We start from the raw sequence: 20,922 nt of genomic DNA, 5'->3' as shown, positions 1-20,922 counted from the left end.
ATATCAAGTCACTGTTTTCTCAGACTCAGCCCTAATATACAATATGGGGATAATCATACTGATCTGTCTTACTTGTTTGTGGTATTGATGATTGAGCTAATCTGCATAAAGTACATGAAACCATCTAAAGTGGTATAAATGTAGCAATTATATCCAAAGTTAGTCATACGTCAGAGCAGACCCATTGAAATAAATGGATTTAAGTTATTTAAGACCATTTATTTCAGTGGATTTACTCTGAGAATGACTTAATTGGATATCACCCATTATACTCTTGTTTTCATTCCCAAAGAATTCCCCATGTAATATAAAACAATCTGAAAAACACTGAGCTTTTAACACTGTTGCATATGAATTGTGTGTCTGTAATCCAGGGACCACAATATTTTACTGGCTTGATAGCTGAAGCCAAGACTTGTGGCTTGGCTTCTCAGAAGTAAAGTCTACTATGTTCAGTGGGGTTTCTTCCCAGATAAAAGTGATTACTGCTTCTCAGGGAGGCAGGGGCAGTTCCTAGCTTCCCTTTCCATCTTGTTGATGGAGTGGAGCAGGTTTTTTATTGGTAGGTGGTCACTGCCCTAAGACCTGGCACAACCTTTCCCTGTAGAGCCAGAGAGGGGAGCTGAGGTTCATTTTTGGTGGTGGGTGACAAAGGTGCTCTAAATAGCCAACACCAGTCTTCTCCTCTGTACCCAGAAGAAAAGGCTGAGGTTCAATTTGATGATGACTGGACAAGGTTTGTGCTGTTCATTACCAAACTGCCCAGTTCCATCCTTCCTCTCTAGCTTGGAGCTTGTGCAGAGAGGATCTTCTCTCTATTGCTGTGCTGAGCCCTCTCAAGCTATTTTTTTTTGCAACCTAGCTTCCCTAGTAACCTCAATACTTGGTTGACTTACTGTACTTACAAAATTTCTCTCCATGTAAAAAAAGAAAAGAAAAAATAACTGTCTGAAGCAGTGTACAATGAAATACAAGGTTCAAAGGCTTCTTTTGCTGCAGCTATCTCTTGTGGTTTACACAATTGAAGTAAATGTTTATTTATTTATTTATTATTTATTAAATGTTCATTCTGTTAAACATGTTGCCTCACAGGTTCTCTTTTGTTTCTCTTCTCAAGATGGTTGCTCAGTAGCCTTGTGGTTGCAGTGCAGTTGGGGTTAGGGGCCACTGTAACTGAAATCTCTGGAAGCTGAATGGCGAACAGTTCTCACTAAGCTGTTCTGTCTTCGGTTGCTACCATTTTAAATTTGTGAAATATATGACCTCTGCAGTGCATCCCAAATACAGTGCACTTCATAGGTGTTAGGTGAATGCCAAGATGGGAACATATGCTGGTGACAGTGTTAATTAGAAACTCCTCCTTTCATTTCTCTCTACTTGTTAATTTAAATAGTTCCAATGGAAACACCCTTTCTAAGTGGATCTCGCTATCAAGTTATTATCCCCCCATTAGATATGTATTTACTGACATATAAAGCATCTTCCTTTGAATAGGTTCTGAACTTCTATCTGTGTTAACTTTTTGTAGGGTTCTTGGCTTACTTGACCGTGGAACTTTCCCAGTCTTTGGCATTAATCATAGCTGGATTGTTGTTGTTATATGCCTTCAAGTCAATTACGATTTGTGAATCTTTTTGGATATATTCATAGGGTTTTCGTGGTCAGAGGTATTCAAAGGGGGTTTACCATTGCCTTCCTCTAAGCCTATGGCACCCGGTATTCCCAGGCGGTCTCCCATCTAAGTACTAACCAGGTCTGACCCTGCTTAGCTTCCTAGATGGGAGAAGATTGGATGTGCTCAGGATAGTATGGCCATAGGCCATAGCTGGATACTGTCTTGTAAATAAGACAAGTCCTTTTTACATAAGTGAATATTGAATACAGTTCTTCCTGTTAGTTGGTTATGATTGCCAGTCTAGAGTTCCCGGTTTTCCTTTGGTCATATTGGTAACACTGTTGTACTAGACACCTATCTATCAGTGAAACAGTATTTAGATTACAAATATGAAGACAGGAACTTAGCTTAAGAGCTAAGTAAAAATGCTTTAAATTTAGTCTCTTGGATTAAGCTGGGGTGTCTATGTGAAAAAAATGGGACTAGGATGCAGAGAAAAGACATAAATTGAATTTAAGGGCCTACAGCATCACAATCTGATTTTTTCTACATGGCACAAAGAGTTATTTCAAAACTTTGTTTCCTTTTTTTTAAAAAAAAATCCTAGCTATGGAAAACCAGCATATCAGAGTGAAAGTTTCTAGCTTAGTCTCCTCCCAGATATACAAGTTTTCTGTGTGCAGGAAGCTTTGTAGTTGAGGTACATTCAAACATGTGTTTTCTACCTGGTTTCTGATGTCACTTTTGAACATGTATGTTGGCCCTTGACATATAATGATAGGAGTAAAGTGATAAGGAGCTGAGAAGAATCTGAACTATGAATCTCTTATTCTTTATAACTCACAACATGTTGGGGATAAGTTGTGTTTCTCATAGAATTAACTCACTAATTAGTTTAAAACCTTGGAGAAAAGTCAAAGAGGAGTCCTTTCTCTATGATAGTTTCTCCAAACCAGTTGATGAATTATACAGCCACAAGAGTGGCTGTATACTATAGCTGGGGTGGATTTTTCACATTCCACAATGTTAAATTGAAAATACCCGCCATGCCATTCTGATGCTTCCCATAAGCTCATTTCAAAACAAAACCTTACAAAACTTGTAGTCCTGAACTCAGAAACGCTTGCTTAACAACCCTCTCAATTTTCATGGCGATACACAAAACAGTCAGAAAGAATTGAGAATTCAAAGACTAAAGAGAGAGAGAAAAAACCCAGATGCCTTTTGGACTTTTTTCTGTCAGAGTTCTCATAATCTGTTGAAATTCATTACAAATCAGTCATGTTCACAGAGTACCTGTAATCCTGTTACTGACTTTGCCCCATACTCTGACCTTCATCTTCTGCAGTTTAAAAATTTAAAAAATGCCTGGCTGATTTTTAATTAATTTAGAAATTATGGCTGGAACCCTATGATAGTGTCGGGCATGCTCAGTAAGAACCAAGTGTCAGTGTTCTAAAAGCCAGACTCCCAGCTGCTCGTCTTGGCTAATCAGGGGGCCACATCCACACCTGACTTTTATTTTATTTTAGAAAGTCATGGCTTCCCCCAAAGAATCCTGGGAAGTGTAGTTTGTGAAGGGTGCTGAGAAGAGATTCCTATTCCGCTGACAGAGCTCCAGTGGCCAGACTGGTTTAACAGTCAGATACTCCGATTGAAAGTCTGTGAGGGGAACAAGGCGTCTCCTAGCAACTCTCAGCACCCTTCACTAACTAAACTTCCCAGGATTCTTTGAGAGAAGCCATGACTCTCCGAAGTGAAATAAAGGCCTGGTGTGGATGTGGCCAGGGACAGCTTTAGTTTAAATTTGGGTGGGAGGCTACATGTGCCTGCTATAGACTAAAAAGCTGGGGGAAACACTGAAAAGCAATGATACTGTTCACAATGTTTTCCTTGTGGAAAGGAAACGAGCTTCCCCTCTGCCCAGTGCCCACCCACCACCCAATTTCCTCCCCTCCTCCTCCCCTCCCTTACCCTCCCCCAGGTCAGGCCAGGGTTCCCCTCCTAGGAGACCAGGGTTCGAATTCCCGCATAACCATGAAGCTCACTGGGTGACATTGGGCCTGTCACTGCCTCTCAGCCTCAGAGGAAGGCAATGGTAAAACCACCTCTGAATACTGTTTGCCATGAATACCCTATTCATAGGGTTGCCATAAGTTGGGGTCGACTTGAAGGAAGTCCATTTCCGTTTTCAAACGTGATTTCTTAGAAATACATCCCACTGAACTCAAAAAGTATGCAACTGGTCAAACTCACCCTCCCTTCTCCTCCCTCCTATCCCCTCCCTCTTTCCCGTTCCCTCCCCTCCCCCTCCAATCCTATCCTTCCCCCTCCAATCCTCCTTCCCATGGTCAGTTTTACCTATCTTAAGCATGATTGCATGGGAGTAAATACCATTGAACTCAATAAGCATGCAAATTATCAAACCTGCCCTCCCCTGCCCCTTCCTTTGCCTCTCCCCCTCCAGTCCCCTCCCCTCTCCCCTCCCTTTCTCCTTCCCTCTCCTCTCCCCTCCCCGTGCTCCCCCATGGTCAGTTTTACCTATCCTAACCGTGATTACGTAGGAGTAAATCCCATTGAACTCAATAAGCATGCAAATGTTCAGACCTGGCTTTCCCCCCCTCTCCTTTCCCTTCCTCCTTCCCTCCCCTCTTCCCTGCCCACTCCAGCCATCCCTGCCTCCTCCCAGGTTAGTTTTACCTATCGTAAGCATGATTGCACGGGAGTAAACCACACTGAACTAAATAAACATGCAAATGATCAAACCTGCCCTTCTCCCCTCCCCTCCCCCCCTTCCTCCAGTATCACCAGTTAGGCCGCCTTACAAGATCAGCCACACAGGACCTCCTCTCGGTCCCGCCAGTCAAAACAGCTAGGCTGGTGCGGACCAGGGAGAGGGCGTTCTCGGTTGTGACCCCACCCTTTGGAACTCTCTCCCTTATGATCTTCGTCATGCCTCCTCCCTGATGGGTTTCCGCCAAGCTTTAAAGACCTGGCTATTCAGGCAGGCCTACAAGAATTTTGGGGTAGACTAGCTTTTTGATATATTAATTGATGTTGATGTTAAATAAATTGATAATTGTGTTTCTATATTGTATATTGCATTTTATTGTATACTGTATTTATTTTATGTTATTGTAAGTCGCCTAGAGTGTCTGTTAAGTCGGACAGATAGGCGACTAACAAATAAAATTTATTATTATTATTATTCCTGCTCCGCTCCCTCCTCCTCCTCCCCTCCCCATCTCTTGTGGTCAGTTTCACCTATCCTAAGCATGGTGGACAGGGCTATCAGTGGCTACTAGCCATGATGCCTGTGCTCTGCCACCCTAGTCAGAGGCAGTATGCTTCTGAAAACCAGTTGCCGGAAGCCTCAGGAGGGGAGAGTGTTCTTGCACTCAGGTCCTGCTTGCGGGCTTCCCCCAGGCACCTGGTTGGCCACTGTGAGAACAGGATGCTGGACTAGATGAGCTACTGGCCTGATCCAGCAGGCTCTTCTTGTGTTCTTATAATTGCAGGGGAGTAAATCCCACTGAACTCAATAAGCATGCAAATGATCAAGGCAAAACACTTTGCAGTTTAAGAATGTACCTATAGCCCACAGATATTTCTATCAAACTTTAAAAAGCAGGGAAATTGGGCAGCTATAGTGTATGCACCAGGGGAGCAGGAGACCTGACCTCCTCTCTGAGATATTGGACTGCTGTACAAATTTGTCAAAATGCAAACACAATTTGGGTTGGTCTTTCACAGTCCAATCCACTTCCTGTGCAGCTTGGAAGAATTGGATAAAGTGTGCCTCTGAGCATATGGTGAGTAGTGGCAACACCTGCAATCAGCCCAAATAATAGAAACAAGACATATGCTGTGCTGATCTTGTTTTAGCAGGGATGAAGCAACATTAAGACAGTTGACATAGTTCAGATAGTCACTTTAAATATGTCTGATTTACTTTGCAATTTTAGTGTAGTTTTCTATAGGAAATCATTTTCTTTTGCTTCTGTTTCTGTGAATATGTGAAGTACAGCAACACTTTGCAAAATTTACACTAAAAAAACTCCAAAAATCATTGTGGAATAATGGCACTGACTATTCTGCAGAATAGTCTCTAATGGACATCAGGAGTGCCTCAGTTTGCACAAGGTAAAACAGTGGGAGGTAAATTTTGTTCTAGCAAAATTCTAGGTGTGCTCTATGTTCAATTAAAGATGCCCACCTTTCCTTAAGTCAAGTGGTTTAAGCAGATCAGATTGAAAATATGCATCTTGGGCAGGCTAAGTTTGTTTTTTCCAACAGCTAGCCACATATTGTAATCAGTCTGATTTTACATCAAACTGCAGTTTCCGATTCAACTATTAATGCACCCAAAATAGAAATAGAACGTAACCTCCAATTTGAAACACAAAAGGCTGGCTTCACCATCATATGACACTGACCAATAAAAAGGATTTGAAATTAATAAACATAAGTTTGACACATGATTCTAGAATGAATAATGAGAGAAATAACATTTTCTATATTAGATTCTCTGTAGAAATAGTAACACAGGAATGAAGCCAAGTAAGAACACCAACAAACATATGAAAATGTAATTCTCCATCTTTGGAGATGGCAGGTATTGCCTCCACTCACCATATGCTCAGAGGCACATGTTACCAAATGCTTCCAAGCTCGCAGGAAATTTTATTTATTTATTTATTTATTTATTTTATTTATTTATTTTCATTTCTAGACCGCCCATAGGTAATAGCTCTCTGGGCGGTGTACAAAACGAGATTAAAATACAATATAGAATAAAATCAGTAACAAAGAAACACATTAAACTAAAAACATTAAACATAAAGCATTAAACATTAAAATGCCTGGGAGTATAGCCAGGTCTTAACCTGGCGCCTAAAAGAAAGAACCGTATATACGCCAGGTATATTTCCTCCGGTAAGCTGTTCCATAATTCGGGGGCCACCACAGAAAAGGCCCTAGATCTAGTAACAGTCCTCCGGGCATCCTGGTGAGTTGGTACCCGGAGGAGGGCCTTAGATACTGAACGAAGTGAATGGGTAGGTTCATAGCGGGAGAGGCGTTCCACAAGGTATTGTGGTCCCACACCGTGTAAGGCTTTATAGGTCAACACCAGCACCTTGAATCTAGCTCGGAAACAAATAGGTAGCCAGTGCAAGCGAGCCAGGACAGGTGTTATATGCGCAGACCGATTGGTCCTCGTCAACAGCCTGGCTGCCGCATTTTGCACTAGCTGAAGTTTCCGAACAGTCTTCAAGGGCAGCCCTACGTAGAGCGCGTTACAGTAATCCAGTCTAGAAGTTACCAGAGCGTGAACAACCGAGGCGAGATCATCACTGTCCAGAATGGGGCGTAGTTGGGCTACTAAGCGCAGGTGGTAAAACGCATTCCGTGCCACCGAGGCCACTTGAGCCTCGAGCGACAAGGAAGGGTCAAAAAGGACCCCCAAACTACGAACCTGTTCCTTCAAGGGGAGTGTAACCCCATCTAGAACAGGATAAGCATCCACCATCTGAGCAGGGAAAGAGCTCACCAACAGTGTCTCAGTCTTGTCTGGATTGAGTTTCAGTTTATTAGCTCTCATCCAGTCCATTATCGCGGTCAGGCAACGGTTCAGCACATCAACAGTCTCACCTGTGGAAGGTGAAAAGGAGAAGTAGAGCTGCGTGTCATCAGCGTACTGATGGCAACGCACTCCAAAACTCCTGATGACCGCACCCAGAGGCTGCATGTAGATGTTGAAAAGCATGGGGGACAAAACTGACCCCTGAGGGACTCCACAATGGAGAGTCCAGGGTTTCGAGCAATGTTCCCCAAGCACTACCTTCTGGCGACGATCCGCTGAGTAGGAGCAGAGCCACTGCCAAGCAGTGCCCCCAACTCCCAACTCCGCGAGCCTCCCCAGAAGGATACCATGGTCGATGGTATCAAACGCCGCTGAGAGATCAAGGAGAATCAACAGAGTCACACTCCCCCTGTCCCTCTCCCGACAAAGGTCATCATACAGGGCGACCAAGGCTGTTTCAGTGCCAAAACCGGACCTAAAACCGGATTGAAACGGATCCAGATAATCGGTTTCATCCAAGAGCGCCTGGAGCTGGCCGGCAACCACCCGCTCCAGAACCTTGCCCCAAAAAGGGACATTCGCCACCGGTCTGTAGTTGTTCAAAACATCTGGGTCCAGAGAAGGTTTCTTTAAAAGAGGTCTTATTATTGGCTCCTTAAGACTACCAGGGACTACTCCCTCTCTCAAGGAGGCATTTATTACCTCCCTGGCCCAGCCGGCGGTTACAGCCCTGCTAGTCTTCACTAGCCAAGATGGGCAAGGGTCCAGAGCAGACGTGGTCGCCCGCACCATTCTAAGCACCTTGTCCACTTCCTCGAGCTGCACCAACTGAAATTCATCCAATAATAAAGGACAAGACCACGCTCTGGACACTTCAATGGATTCATCTGTCATAACATCAGAGTCTAAGTCCCGACGGATGCATGCATGAACCAGCAACTAGGATTTGGTCCGTGGAGCAGTTTCATTAGCAGCTTTTAGGCAGCAATTGTGGACCTGTGTGGTTAGTCCAGTTGCCCCACTCCTCCGGATATCCTCCAGGGACTCTGATCCTGACCATACTTAAGGGTTCTTCTTCCAGAGCAGGGTTCTAAAAGGGAATGGCTCCTCTTGACAGGAAATCATTGCACCATTGGGTGCAAGCTTCAGTTCAGGCTTATTGCATCTCTGTTCTTGAGGTTCCAGTGGTTACTTTACTGGGTCTCCAAAGTTGGGTAAGTCCATTTGAGGCATGCTGAGTTCCCCAATTCTGCAGGCTCCTTGTTTAGTAGAAGGCTGTTAAAATAGCAGGCTTATTCTAAACAGATTGACCTATACTCAAAGTTCTCTATTTGCAGGATGTATTTTTATTTGTGTCAAATGGACGAATGATATTATCTCAGTAGCAAATCTTTTCTTAATCATTTTAAAGTTAAATAATTGAATGGATTGCTATTATCTTGTATTAAGAGAGTGCATTTTAATTACAATGCCAGTATTACTTAAATGTAGTAAATGTTACTAGAATAGACCACAAATAACTCTAAGAAAGAAATGTTTTAAAAAATTAGATCAAGTTAATTTAGGAAGATTTGCTGAAGTTGCACAATATTTTTGGTAGGGATTGAAAAATGTATGTTTTCGTTGGACTGCTTTCCCAGCTTTCATTTGTGTAAGCATTATTGTGAAAAAAACTCACACAGTCATATGGGGAGTAGCTAAGAAAGCAGGATCCTAACAGTCCAGATTCAGCATTTTATGCTATCCATTTGTTCTGAACCAGCGAAAGTCATGAGAAGCACTGGTCTTTTCTGTTTCAGTGCCCCCTCCAGGCTGTGATTTGGAAGGGGAACATCCCTAGAGCAGGGGTACCATAAGTCAGTACTGGATCTCTGAAGAAATGCAAAAAGTATTTTTAATTTTTTCCTGGTTGTCAGCCTCAGTGTTTGGTGACAAAGTTAGCACAGTTTTCTGTATCCTGCATCTAGCTGGAGCGTGAAGCCTTTGTTTTTATCTCCCAACTTATTCTTCCCTGAACCCTCGCCATCTAAAGCTTGCATACCCACCAGGTGTTGTCATAACTGCATTTAAAATGGTTAAATAAAATATGTAACAAATCAGCTTGTTTTCTGAAATAAAGGAATTATTTCCTCTGATTTCATGCTTTGTGTTCTGTGGAGCTATTTCCAAATAAGTTACGTACTCTGTGGTAAGTTACTTTAATAGTAATGCTGTGAACATAATAGAAATAAATAGAAATAAATTATAAATTGAATGGGGTAATTGCCAAATTCTTTTTATTAGTGCAAAGCAGAAGGGTAACTATTGTGTGTTTAAGAACCAACAATAAGAAGTCCCTTTACTGCATTGGAAAAATTCCGTGTAACTTAGGTGCCTAAACTTGATGCCAGCACTTACAAATTAGATTCCTGTGTCAGAATAAGTACTATTTTTCCAGTCATGCCATTCTTTGGCTTTTATGTAGAAAAATGCAGTGTATAAAATGCTTCATGTACATTAGGTATAAAATAGTTCTCTGGATCTGCTCACATGTACTTGGTCCCTCAGATATTGATTGCACATATTGTTTATATTAATCCATGTAGAATGAGTGTCATCCAGATATGGAAAAACAGGAATTAATGCAGAGACTAACGTGTGTCTTTAATTATTGAATTACACATTATTTTACAGCCCTATGAAATTATATTGGTAGAAAACCACTTACATAGTCTAATTGTAAAATCCAAGTAAGGATTTTGATGGAGATTTTCGTATTGGATGTATTAACTTTTAGCACATTACTTTATGTCTCTATGATGAAACTACCAAAACATTCTCTTCAGGTTTTCTTTTTCTTTTTCTGGTAGTACTTTTGAGTACCAATTTGTTCACAAGAACTGTCAGTTTTCAAGGATATTTTATAGTATGACTGATGATTTGTTTCACATTTGTTTTGATAACTGATAAGGCCTTTTCTGTAACTACTGTAGATAGTATATAACAGTGTCCATGTCCTGTCTGTGGGACAGAGGCAGAAGCACTTTTTGGCAATTCCTTTTCTCCATGCATCGTCGTATGCCCCCAAAACTTTTCTGGAGGGTTACCAAACCCTCTGCAGCAAATAAACAGAATGCAGGAGGGAGCTTCAGGGGAGAAGGGAAATAGCTGAAAATTGTGCCCCCCTGCTGTTCTGCTGATAGATACACTGGGTGATTCCAATGGTATCATGCCTATTACAAAAACCCGCTCTAAATTTTGTGACTGAAAAAATACTTTAATTTTATCAAGATATTTTCATTTGTGACTTAATTTCAGTTACCTAAACATATTTTTAAATGTCTTTCACATTAATTCCAGTGCATTCATTTGTAAAAAAGAGGGTTGGTGATCCTTTTATAATATTAATATAAAGCAAGCAGTATCTTTAGTTGAAATGAAAATTTTTGAAATGCAAATTATTTGTTTTTGTATGTTCTCTTTTGAATAGGCAGAAAAATGTAACATTAATGGATTAAGAAAGGCTTAAGAAGATCAGAATTACAAATAATTCTATAAATAGTATTAAAATATGAATTACAAAACTTACCATTGTATTTATCTCAATAGCTAAGAAACCTTTCCAGCTTGGACCTACGTCATATCACAGAACTGGATAATGAAACAGTGATGGAAATAGTAAAGAGATGCAAAAACCTTATCTCCCTCAATCTGTGTCTGAACTGGATTATAAATGACAGGTAACTTCATTATAGAAAAGCATAGTCAAACCATTGTGTCAAATATTCATTAATAATTGATAATTTTATTAAGTTTGGAAAAAATGAATCTTAAAATTCAGCGAAGGGGTTTTTAGGTTAATGTGGCTGTCTGTGTTGAGTGCATTTTTACATTAGGTATCCTGTTTTGCTGCAAGTAGATAAATCAATAAATCAATCAAGTTTATTTGCGGTCAAAGACCCGAAATACAATATACAGTTGACTTTACTCATAATAGAAAACCAAGAATATATATATATTTAGAATAGCCTGGTTGACTAGGAGGGAGGGAGGATCTTCCTTTGAATCTGTTGGGCAGTAAAAATAAACTTTGTGACAGATAAGGTTATTGATTTGTCCTTGCTGTCCAGAAGATATTGCAATAAAACTATCCTGGACCTGCCAGGAAGGTTTATTAAAATAGGATTTAAGTATCTGGAACGTGCCATGCGATAATAAGGGCAAACAAAAAGGACATGAGACAAGGACTCAATGTCTATGGTATTACAGGGACAAAAACGGAGATCAAAGGGGGTACCCTGGTATCAACCCACAATAAGCGAAGAAAAAATACAGTTAAACTGTGCCCTGGAGAAGGCGTGGCGGAATTTAGGTGTAGTCAGGTATTCCAGACAGGGGGCTGAATTGGGGAAGGGGAAACTTAAATTGGAGTATAAGGGAGAACAACTTTTAGTCGCATTTGTCAAGGAGCTTTGAAGGTAAGTGTCCTTTAATCGAGTCTCTATGGTCCATCTGGCTGTCTCAGGATCCAATGAGGATAAATAATCCACTGAGAAGCCTAATAAAGCCAGTTTAGCAAGGAGGGCTTTGGACCACGAACTTGAGAAGGGATCATGCCAAAGATAATGTAAGTGGCCGGGGGGAAGGTTCATATAGGCTAGTTTGACCCAATATCTAAAAGTTAATACCCAAGCATGGAATTCAAGGGAAGGTAAACCAGCCTCCAGCCTGAAAGCTGCGGCCGGAACGCAACGTGGGACTCCAAAAATTAGTCTTAAAAAGTTGAGAGGATTGATTCGATTTTAGGATTAAAACTTGGGGCCCATAGGGGGGCACCATACAAAAGTTGAGGAAAAATCTTGGATTTTTGTAGATAAATCCATGCTGCACATCTGATTTTTGAATGCACACTTCCTGATTTGAACTTTCTTGCCAAAAAGTTATGTATTTTGATCCAGTCTACACATCACTAAGAAAAGCCATGGTTTAGCAGTAATGCAAAAGCTTGTGGGCTCCTGGAGAGAGATCATGACCACTTTGTTCCTCCTCCTGTCCTGCTGCTACTGCACAGTTGTGATCTAGGTGATGTAACCTGGCCCCATGGTTTTCTTGCGCCATACAAACCACAAACTGTGTAACCAAGATTTGTTCTTCGTTTATAACACATGGTTTGTCGGAAGAAGGACGATTGGACAATTTTAGCCCAGTCTCATATTGTGTGACAAACATGAATAGATAACAAACCTACTCTGAGGATGCAATCCTAAAATCACTTACTAGAGAGTAAGTTCCACTGAATACAGTGGGATTTACTTCCAAGTAAACATATATAGGATTGTGCAGTAAGATTGTGTATGTAGGTGGTTGGAGAACTGTGTTTGAGAAGAAAGGCTTGAAGGAGTTGTGTTTAGCCTGAGAATATATTGTTACTTTCAGAAATATTATGTCATAAACAAGGTGATTATTTGATCCTCTAAAAGTACACAAGAAGCAATGTGATATTAGATTTTATGTTAGGAAAAATCTTCTAAATAAAAAATATGGCGTAGCCATGGGAGATGGGAAAATCTTCTTGCATATTTTTGAAAAGAGATTGGGCAGTTCTTAGGGGTAGGTAGCTGGCTAGATGGATTAAATACCACATTCTTTTTCCTACTTGATTCTGTGCTGCTGCTTTGGGGAAGGTGTTTTTATTAGATAAAAGTTACTAAAAGGAAATGGTAGAATGCTCTCTGTTTTAAAGAAGATCTAATGTAGGCTTGGCTGAAGTCTTGACATGTTTTGTTTTTGTTTTGTTTTGTTTAAATGGAAGCCCAGATAAGGGCTGCTATCAAAGCCTAGGATTCAGAGATCAGTTGAATAATTGGAATTAAAATAATTTAGGCCTGTTTGTTCCAACTGTACTAATTAGCTGAGTCAAAGATGCATGCCAGCAAATAACATCACAAAACGAATACGCCAGTGCAAATGTTTAGGTGCCAATCAGTGAACTCCCAGCTGCCCTGATGCCAGGTTTGTTTATGCCATATAGGATAGTACAAATAGAAGAATTTAAACATAGCTCTAGAAAATGCTTAGTTTCATAAGTCTCCCTACTGTGGAGGTAAGTTTCTTGATTGCCAAGTACAAAATATAAATATATATTCACAGCAGTCTCACAGGCCATGATATATTTAAAGATCTGTATTCAACAAGGTATCTCTTGCATATAGAGTGCACCAATAGCCATGGGATGATGGGAGTTAGAGTTACCAGATGTCTAGTTTTCGGCTGGATACTCTGGCTTTTGGGAATCCTTTCTGGATCTCCAGGTGAGTCAGCTTCATCTCTGGACTCTCAGCTTTCATTTTTTTTAAAAAAGTTTCTAGGTGTTCTGGTTCTCGAGATATACAACAAAATGTCACACACCCTGCAACTTCCATGACATGATCTCTTAGCTGGCTGCTCTTACCCCACCCTTTCAGCTTTGTAGCCAATAAGTGAAGTCAGGGTTGTGATTGACAAGAGATTTCTTGGCCTCCAGGCAATCCTTAGACTCTACTGTAAAGGTAGAAAACGATTGTTTTTTCCTGTTTATCTGAAAATCTCATAAACTGAGTAAATACATAGCTTTCACAGTACCAAAAGTCTTTTTTTCTTTTGTATTCACGAGTCAAACAACTTTAAATTTTTCTGGGCTGTTGAAGATGGCAGTGTTTTGAAAACCCTCCCAACATGAAGCTTTACTCCAATACTTGCTTTTCTGGGAGTAGAGCTGCAATATTAATCCCACATATCTCGAGTAAACCCTATTGAATTCAATAAGACTTACTTTTGAGTAGACATGGTTAGGATTGTGCTGTAAATTAATGGAACTTTTGAGTAAATATAGTAAAGAACTGTGTTTGTGTTGTAAACCTTTCTCTCCCCTCTAATTGTATTTTTAAAGCAATTAAGCAGGCTTTACATAGATATCACTGCTTTTATTATGTAGGAAACTAATACTGATGTTATTTTTTTAAAAAAATGTTCTGCAATGACCAACTAATTTGAACAATAAACTATTACATGGGGTCTATGTATTTTTACATCTCAGTGCGTGTGTGTATACGGAGTCTTCCCAACAACCCAGAGTGGTAGGATTGCGGATTGGAAACCAAGGCAGCTCACAACAAGAAATGAATCCCTTTAAAATCCAATAACCATAAAAAGTATAAACAGTTGCAGAACAGCTTAAGGTGGCATGATTCTGAATTTGGGGTTGGGTGAGTGTTTCTTATCACTTGAGACTGTAGTTCTGTGCACACTTCCCTGTTTGAGTAGGCCCATTGAATACATTGGGACTTGCTTCTGAGTACACAAATATAGGATTGCACTACAAATACCTTTACAGGTTGTGTAAATAATAAACATCTTTGACAGTCATGCTTATATAAATATTTCTTCATTTAAAGCACATGACTTCCCCTAAAGAATCCTGGAAAGTGTAGTTTCCCCCTCACAATAATAATTCCCACTACCAATAAACAACAGTTCCCATGATTCTGTGGTGTGATCATGTGCTTCAAATGTGTGTTGAATGTACTTTAAATGAATGGTGTGGATCTGCCCTAGGTATAATATGCATTCAGTAGTGAATTGAAAAGAACAATTTTAAAAGATACCTTTTTAAACAAGGGAAGCATTGTAGCTCAATGGTAGGGCATATGCTTTGCATGCAATGGTCCAAAATTCAATTTCTGGAAAAGACTATTGCCTGGAATCCTGGAGAGCCAATGCTAGCCCTTGTCATCAGTACTGAGCTAGATGGCACGAAATGGCCTTAGTCGGTATAAGGTAGATTCCTTTGTTCCTAAAAGTGGAAAGAGAACCAAGGGCCACAGGGACTCCAAAATATATTTATGTATTTTATTTACAACATTTATATACCAATTTATTGTAAAAAACCTCAAAGGGGTTTACAGAAGGAATTAAAACAATGAAATTATTGGCAAAAACAGTTAAAACAGTTATTTAAAAAGATTCAAAATAATAAAACCAACAATGAGTTAAAAACAGATAAAGAACACAATAGCTTCTACATGCCTGGATAACCTTGCCTAAACAAGAACATTTTTAGCAGGTGCTGAAAGCTGTACAATGAAGGTGTCTGCCTAATGTCAATAGGCAGGGAGTTCCAAAGCGTAGCTGCTGCCACACTAAAGGACTGATTTCTTACAAGAGCAGAACAAGTACTATGTGGCACCCGTAGCATGGAAAGCACAGCTTGAACTTGGCCTGGTAGCAAATCGGCAACCAGTGCAGATTTCAGAGCACAGGTATTATGTGCTGGTAGAGTCTCACTCTTGCCAGCAATCGTGCCACAGCATTCTACACTAACTTCAGCCCTTGAGTCAGGTTGTGCTGCATGGGGATTTCTGTGACTTGGCTGACTGGTGCCAAGATTTTTTTTAGTTTTGGTTTTTTATTAGGAATCCTGACTTGTTGTGGGATGCTGAGTTTTCTGCCTTACTCATAGGAATTTTGTTGCTCTTTGTATAGTATTGCATTTAGGAAATATCACTGTCTTTTATTTTTACTTTTATTTTTCTGTTTGCGTTTTATTTACCTTCAACCTCACTCCCTTACATCCATAGAAGAACAGCAATGGTTCCATGCCCTCAGCTCAACCCCCTTGAACCCACTGATGATGCACCTTGTTGGTTGCATGCTGGTTTGTTTCTTGCCCAATAGTGGCAAAAGAGAATTCACATACTGGAAAGTGTGGCTGCAATTGTTGTTGTTCCCAAGCTGCTGTCTGTGAAGGTAGATCAAAGGATGTGTATTTCTCTCTGTCAATTATTACTTACTGGAATTGGACTGGCTGTTGAAGTGAGTTTATAGCAGCCCACAAGGTAGACAGAAAAGGGTAGAGAATCTTCTTACTCTTATTCATTTCTCAGACCTCTTTTGGAAGTGAAGGGTCAAATCTCTATAGTAGTTTGGAGCAGCCATGTTGAAAGGTACGGGCAGGGCACTGCAGGCTGGGGACTGCCAACCCTGCTTGGATATGGATATGTTTGCAGAGGATCCCTAGTCAAGCTTTACTCAGAAGTAAGTCCTATTGAGTTCTATGGGGTTTAGTAAATGTGTTTAGAATTGCAGCCTTCAGGGGCATCCATATTTACTTGTGAGTGCTCCCATCTAACATCTCCACAACACTAGGCTCCTTTCTTCCTACAATGGCCTTCTGGTGACTGGGCTAGCCTGAGGGCACTTAAATCCTTCTTGCCAGAATCAAGTAGGCTAGATTAAATGTTCCCTACTCAGGCTCTGTCTTTCAGCTAAGATTTCTATCTTAATTTCCAACCAAAGAAATGTTTTTGTTTTAATGGTATGCTCCAAGCTACTGTAGTTGCTTAAGGTATCATGCTTAATGACATCACTTGGGCCCACCCCTGTGACATCACTGTGATCTGCCTCCATGACATCACTAGGGCTTGCCACTGAAATCTCAGGCTTTGGGATGCTTCTGACCTGGTAACCCTAATGGGAGTTGTAGTCCAAAACATCTGAAGTGCACAAGGTTGGGGAAGGCCATTTTAAAGCTATACTGTGAACTTTAATTTTAAATCTTTCAGTCCTCAGGAGGTCTGTTCTGCACAACATAGGAAATGGACCTTTAGTGTGGCGGCACCTACCCTGTGGATCTCCCTACCCTTAAATATTAGACAGGTGCCATCTCTGTTATCTTTTCGGCACTTATTGAAGACCTTCCTCTTTCAACAAGCCTTTTAATTTGAGACCTTTTGTGTTAGAATTGCTTTTTAATATGTTTTTAAACCTTTTTTTAAAGGTGTCTCCAAAGCTTTTAAAAAAATCTTTGTAAAGTTGTTTTGTTTTAATGTATTTTAAAGTCTGTTTTTATGATTTTTTAAAAGTGTTTTTAGTGCTTTTGTTTGCTCTGGGTCCTGCTGGGGAGAAGGGCGGGATATAAATTAACTAATAAATCAGTAAATAAGAGCAGGGGAAGTTTGCTCTCATGGTCCTGTCTTAGGGGGAAGTTTTCTCATGTAACTTACTGGGTCTGGGCTATATCCATGTAGATGTGGCCCTAGATATATTTTACTATTATTTGGGCAAAATGCAGTATGGCTGCTTGCTCTTAAGAAGGATCTTGTAATCCTGAATTGTAAATATGGCTGTGCAAACTTGTTATAAAGCTTAAGTAACCCAAACTTCCTATAACAACAGTTTTGCTACTCATGAGCAAAAGGCTCCATGTGTGCTCCTGAAGGAAAGCAACTGTTGAGACAGGAGAAAGATGAGGGAATTGAAAATTCAGAAGTAGAAAGGGATATGTTCTCAGGGAAGTTTATGCACCTCATAGTTATGTTTGAGACAGTTCTCTTTGCCTCTAGTTCACAGACAGGATAATGATATTGGTTGCCTGGGGATACTTGTGTCTGCTTTCACAGTGGAAGAGACAAAGCTCCCTTTTGAAGTTTTTCATATGTTTTCTAAATCTTAGTATAGCAAAAATAATTATAACAGTGGTAGATTCTGGGTAAATTATTTGGTCACTTCTTCCAGCTATATTAGTACACGGCAGCAAAAACAATGAAGAGTGTTGTAGCACCTTAAAGATTAACAAATCTGTTGTGTTATAAGTTTTTATGGGCATCATGTAAGCTTATGCCATAATACATTTGTTGGCCTTTAAGGTATTACAAGACTTATTTTTGGTCACTTTTCTTTGTCTGTATCAGTTCCAGATGTTATAGCTGGGGTGGGAAATGATGGCCACCTATGCCATGCCATACATCACAGTCTCCAAACCCACTTTTCAGGAATGCAGCTATGCCTAACTGAGCTCCTGGTGTTATATCGTAAAAAAAAAAAAAAAGTCTAGTGGGTGGTGTTTTTTAAAAAAAATCAAATCTGAATATTTATTCAGTATGCAGCATACTGTAACAGATGGAAAACTGGATAATGAAAATAAATTGAGGATGGTGTGATAGACAGAATTGTAAAATGTTGTTGATAGATAACACAGCCTCTTGATGTAACTTGACTGTATTTAATTTTAATAGCCTTTTTTGTAGCTAAGGATTTGCATAGTTCACTTTATTTTTTGTTTTTAATATCTTACTAGGAGAGTAAAACATATAAGGAAAATGTGAGAATGAAATATACAAAGAAAAAAATTAAGCTGTAAAGAGGCTTCTTTTCGGTCCGGATGGCTGGATTCTTTTCATAATAGGGCTCCAAATATGAAATCCTGTCTCTTAGATCAAACATTTCTGTTTTGAAGTTGCTGCTAAACAAGCAAAAATATTCTTTTAATTGTAATGGTATAAATCTGTAGTTATATTCATAGCTAGTGTAACTATATTTTCCGTTCTTAATCACAAATTGCTTAATTATTACACAAATGGAATATACATAACTCAAAATGTATTGTTGTATTTAAACTTATCAAGTAGCTAAGTAGCTGTTGTCTCTACATTCCTTGCTATTATGTCCCTGTTCTCTTAATAAATTTAGTAATGATGTATAGGACAAGCAATAAAAGACCAATGAAATAAGTTGAACATAAATATGTTTGAGAGGCGTAGCATATCAGATACCTATCTAATGTAAATTTGCAAAGGTTACCAACGTACAAAAATATTCAATAGCCTGGCAGCCTACACAAACATATGTTACTCATACATGGCAAATTGAAGGCCTAAAAGAAAACCCTCTCTGATCACACAGAGACAATTGCTTTTCACCAGAGGCAATCGGACAAATGGATTGTTGTTGTTGTCATCGTCGTCATTTATTACCTGCCTTTCATCCAGTGGTCCCAGGGCGGGTTCCAACAATTTTAAAACATAGCATTATAAACAATGAAAAGCAACCTAAAATCACAAAATAGGGTGGTCCTAAAAAATATGTCTCAGGTATCAAAGGCCAGGGTAAAGAGGTGTGTCTATAGCATTTGTCTAAAACTGTACTGTGAAATAGCCAAACACAGCTTGGTGATGAGGAAGTTCCACAACTTAGGGGCCGCCACAGAGAATGCCCTCTCCTAGCCACACCCCCAAGCATTTGAGGATGGTGGAACTACCAAATGGGCCCCCTTGCCCCCTTTTCTGATCTCAACCCCGAATAGGGTCTGTAGGGAAGGAGGCAGTCTTTCAGATACTTGGGACCCAAGTCATTTAGGACTTTAAACACTAGCATGTGCACCTTAAATTGGGCCCAGAAACTAACTGGCAACCAATGCATCTGTTTAAGAACAGGGGTTATTTGAGATCTAAAGGAAACCTCTGCCAATAATCTGGCTGCTGCATTTTGAACCAGTTGAAGTTTCTGAGTCATCTTCAAGGGCAGCTGAGGGAGACCTATTACTCACAAAAAGGAGGGTGGGAATTTCTAGCTTTGGCTTTTTAAAAAAATCCCTCTCACTTGACTGGGGAGGCTTGCAACAGACGCATCAGCCAATTTTATGTTGGAAGTGAGTAAGAATTTATACTCCTGAATTATTTATTTATTTTCTGTAGTCATTGTTTTAATGATTTTCCTGTGTCTCTTTTGATGCGCATGTAAAAAGCCTGGTTAGTTGTTGCATAATGAACTGAACTGAACTGAGTTTAACTGTAAGCAGAGGAGTTGTTGTTATTATTATATGCCTTCAAGTCAATTACGACATATGGCGACCCTATGAATCTTTTTTGGATATATTCATAGGGTTTTCATGGTAAGAGGTATTCAGAGGTGGTTTACCATTGCCTTCCTCTAAGCCTACGGCACCCGGTATTCCTAGGTGGTCTCCCATCCAAGTGCTAACCAGGCCTAACCCTGCTTAGCTTCCGAGATCAGACGAGATTGGGCATGTTTAGGGTAGTATGGCTGTAGGCAAACAGAGGAATAGGGTAAGATAATTGAAGCCCTTGTTACTTTGTCTTCTGCTTGTCCTTGTATTTCTATTTTAGTGTTGTCTTACATTAAATAAATCTGATATTATATATTTATACTTTAAAAGTAGGTTCTGCGGTATGTTTGTCAGTTCATAGAGCTTTTACTCATGTGCCTAGATATCTGCAACGGTATTGGTTTATAAGTAGGTGGAGGGCGTGGTATTTTGGGGATTTTCAGGATAATTAGTTTTGGTTTGGGCTAGCCCCCCTTACCTCCTTCATATTGCATCCCCAAGCTGCAGACCTGCTCCTTCCAGGGGAGTGCACCCTATCCAGAACAGGCCATCTCCCCACCTCCCACAAGTGAGAACTCAGGACACATAACACCTCTGTCTTTTCAGGATTTAGCCTCACTTTACCAACCTGATATAATGAAAACATGCTTTTGAAGTGCTTGCTGTTTATAGGAAAGGCAAATAGTCAGATCCTAGGAATTACCGTTCTATAAGCCTTCTGGATGTCATTAGTAAATTGTATGTAAGACATCTTTTGAGTGTTCTCAGAGAACCTTTTGGGTAAGGAGCAAGCAGGATTCCGATGTGGTAGATCTATAGTTGACCACTGCTTTTTATTACAACATAAAAAATGAAATGGGATGCCTTCAAGTCGATTCCGACTTACGGTGATTCTATGAATAGGGTTTTCATGGTAAGGTGGGGGAATATACATCTTTCCTTCAGCCAAACTGAAGGAAAACTCACTTGAATTAGTACATGGATGGTACATGACCCCTCACATCCTAAGCAGAATAGCTCAGAGCAAAAAGCCTACCTGCTGGAGAGAGTGCAGAGAAACTGGAAAATATTTTCACATCTGGT

The 20,922-nt window shown here is 40.1% G+C and overlaps 1 protein-coding gene and 2 pseudogenes across 2 annotated transcripts in view; 1 reads left to right on the top strand and 2 right to left on the bottom strand.

The window, feature by feature from the left end:
* Positions 1–20,922, top strand: part of FBXL17 (F-box and leucine rich repeat protein 17) — a 284,885-nt gene that overhangs the window by 63,035 nt on the left and 200,928 nt on the right. For both annotated transcript variants that reach the window (XM_061623634.1, XM_061623643.1), the window contains exon 6: positions 10,788–10,918. In XM_061623634.1, coding sequence (XP_061479618.1) covers positions 10,788–10,918 — 131 coding nt within the window. The remainder of the gene's footprint in view (positions 1–10,787; positions 10,919–20,922) is intronic.
* Positions 1,702–1,820, bottom strand: LOC133375836 (5S ribosomal RNA; annotated as a pseudogene).
* Positions 19,926–20,044, bottom strand: LOC133375745 (5S ribosomal RNA; annotated as a pseudogene).

The sequence above is a fragment of the Rhineura floridana genome, chromosome 1 (assembly GCF_030035675.1).
Source record: "Rhineura floridana isolate rRhiFlo1 chromosome 1, rRhiFlo1.hap2, whole genome shotgun sequence".
NCBI classification, from domain to species: domain Eukaryota; kingdom Metazoa; phylum Chordata; class Lepidosauria; order Squamata; family Rhineuridae; genus Rhineura; species Rhineura floridana.
This window is presented reverse-complemented; position numbering and strand designations above follow the sequence as displayed.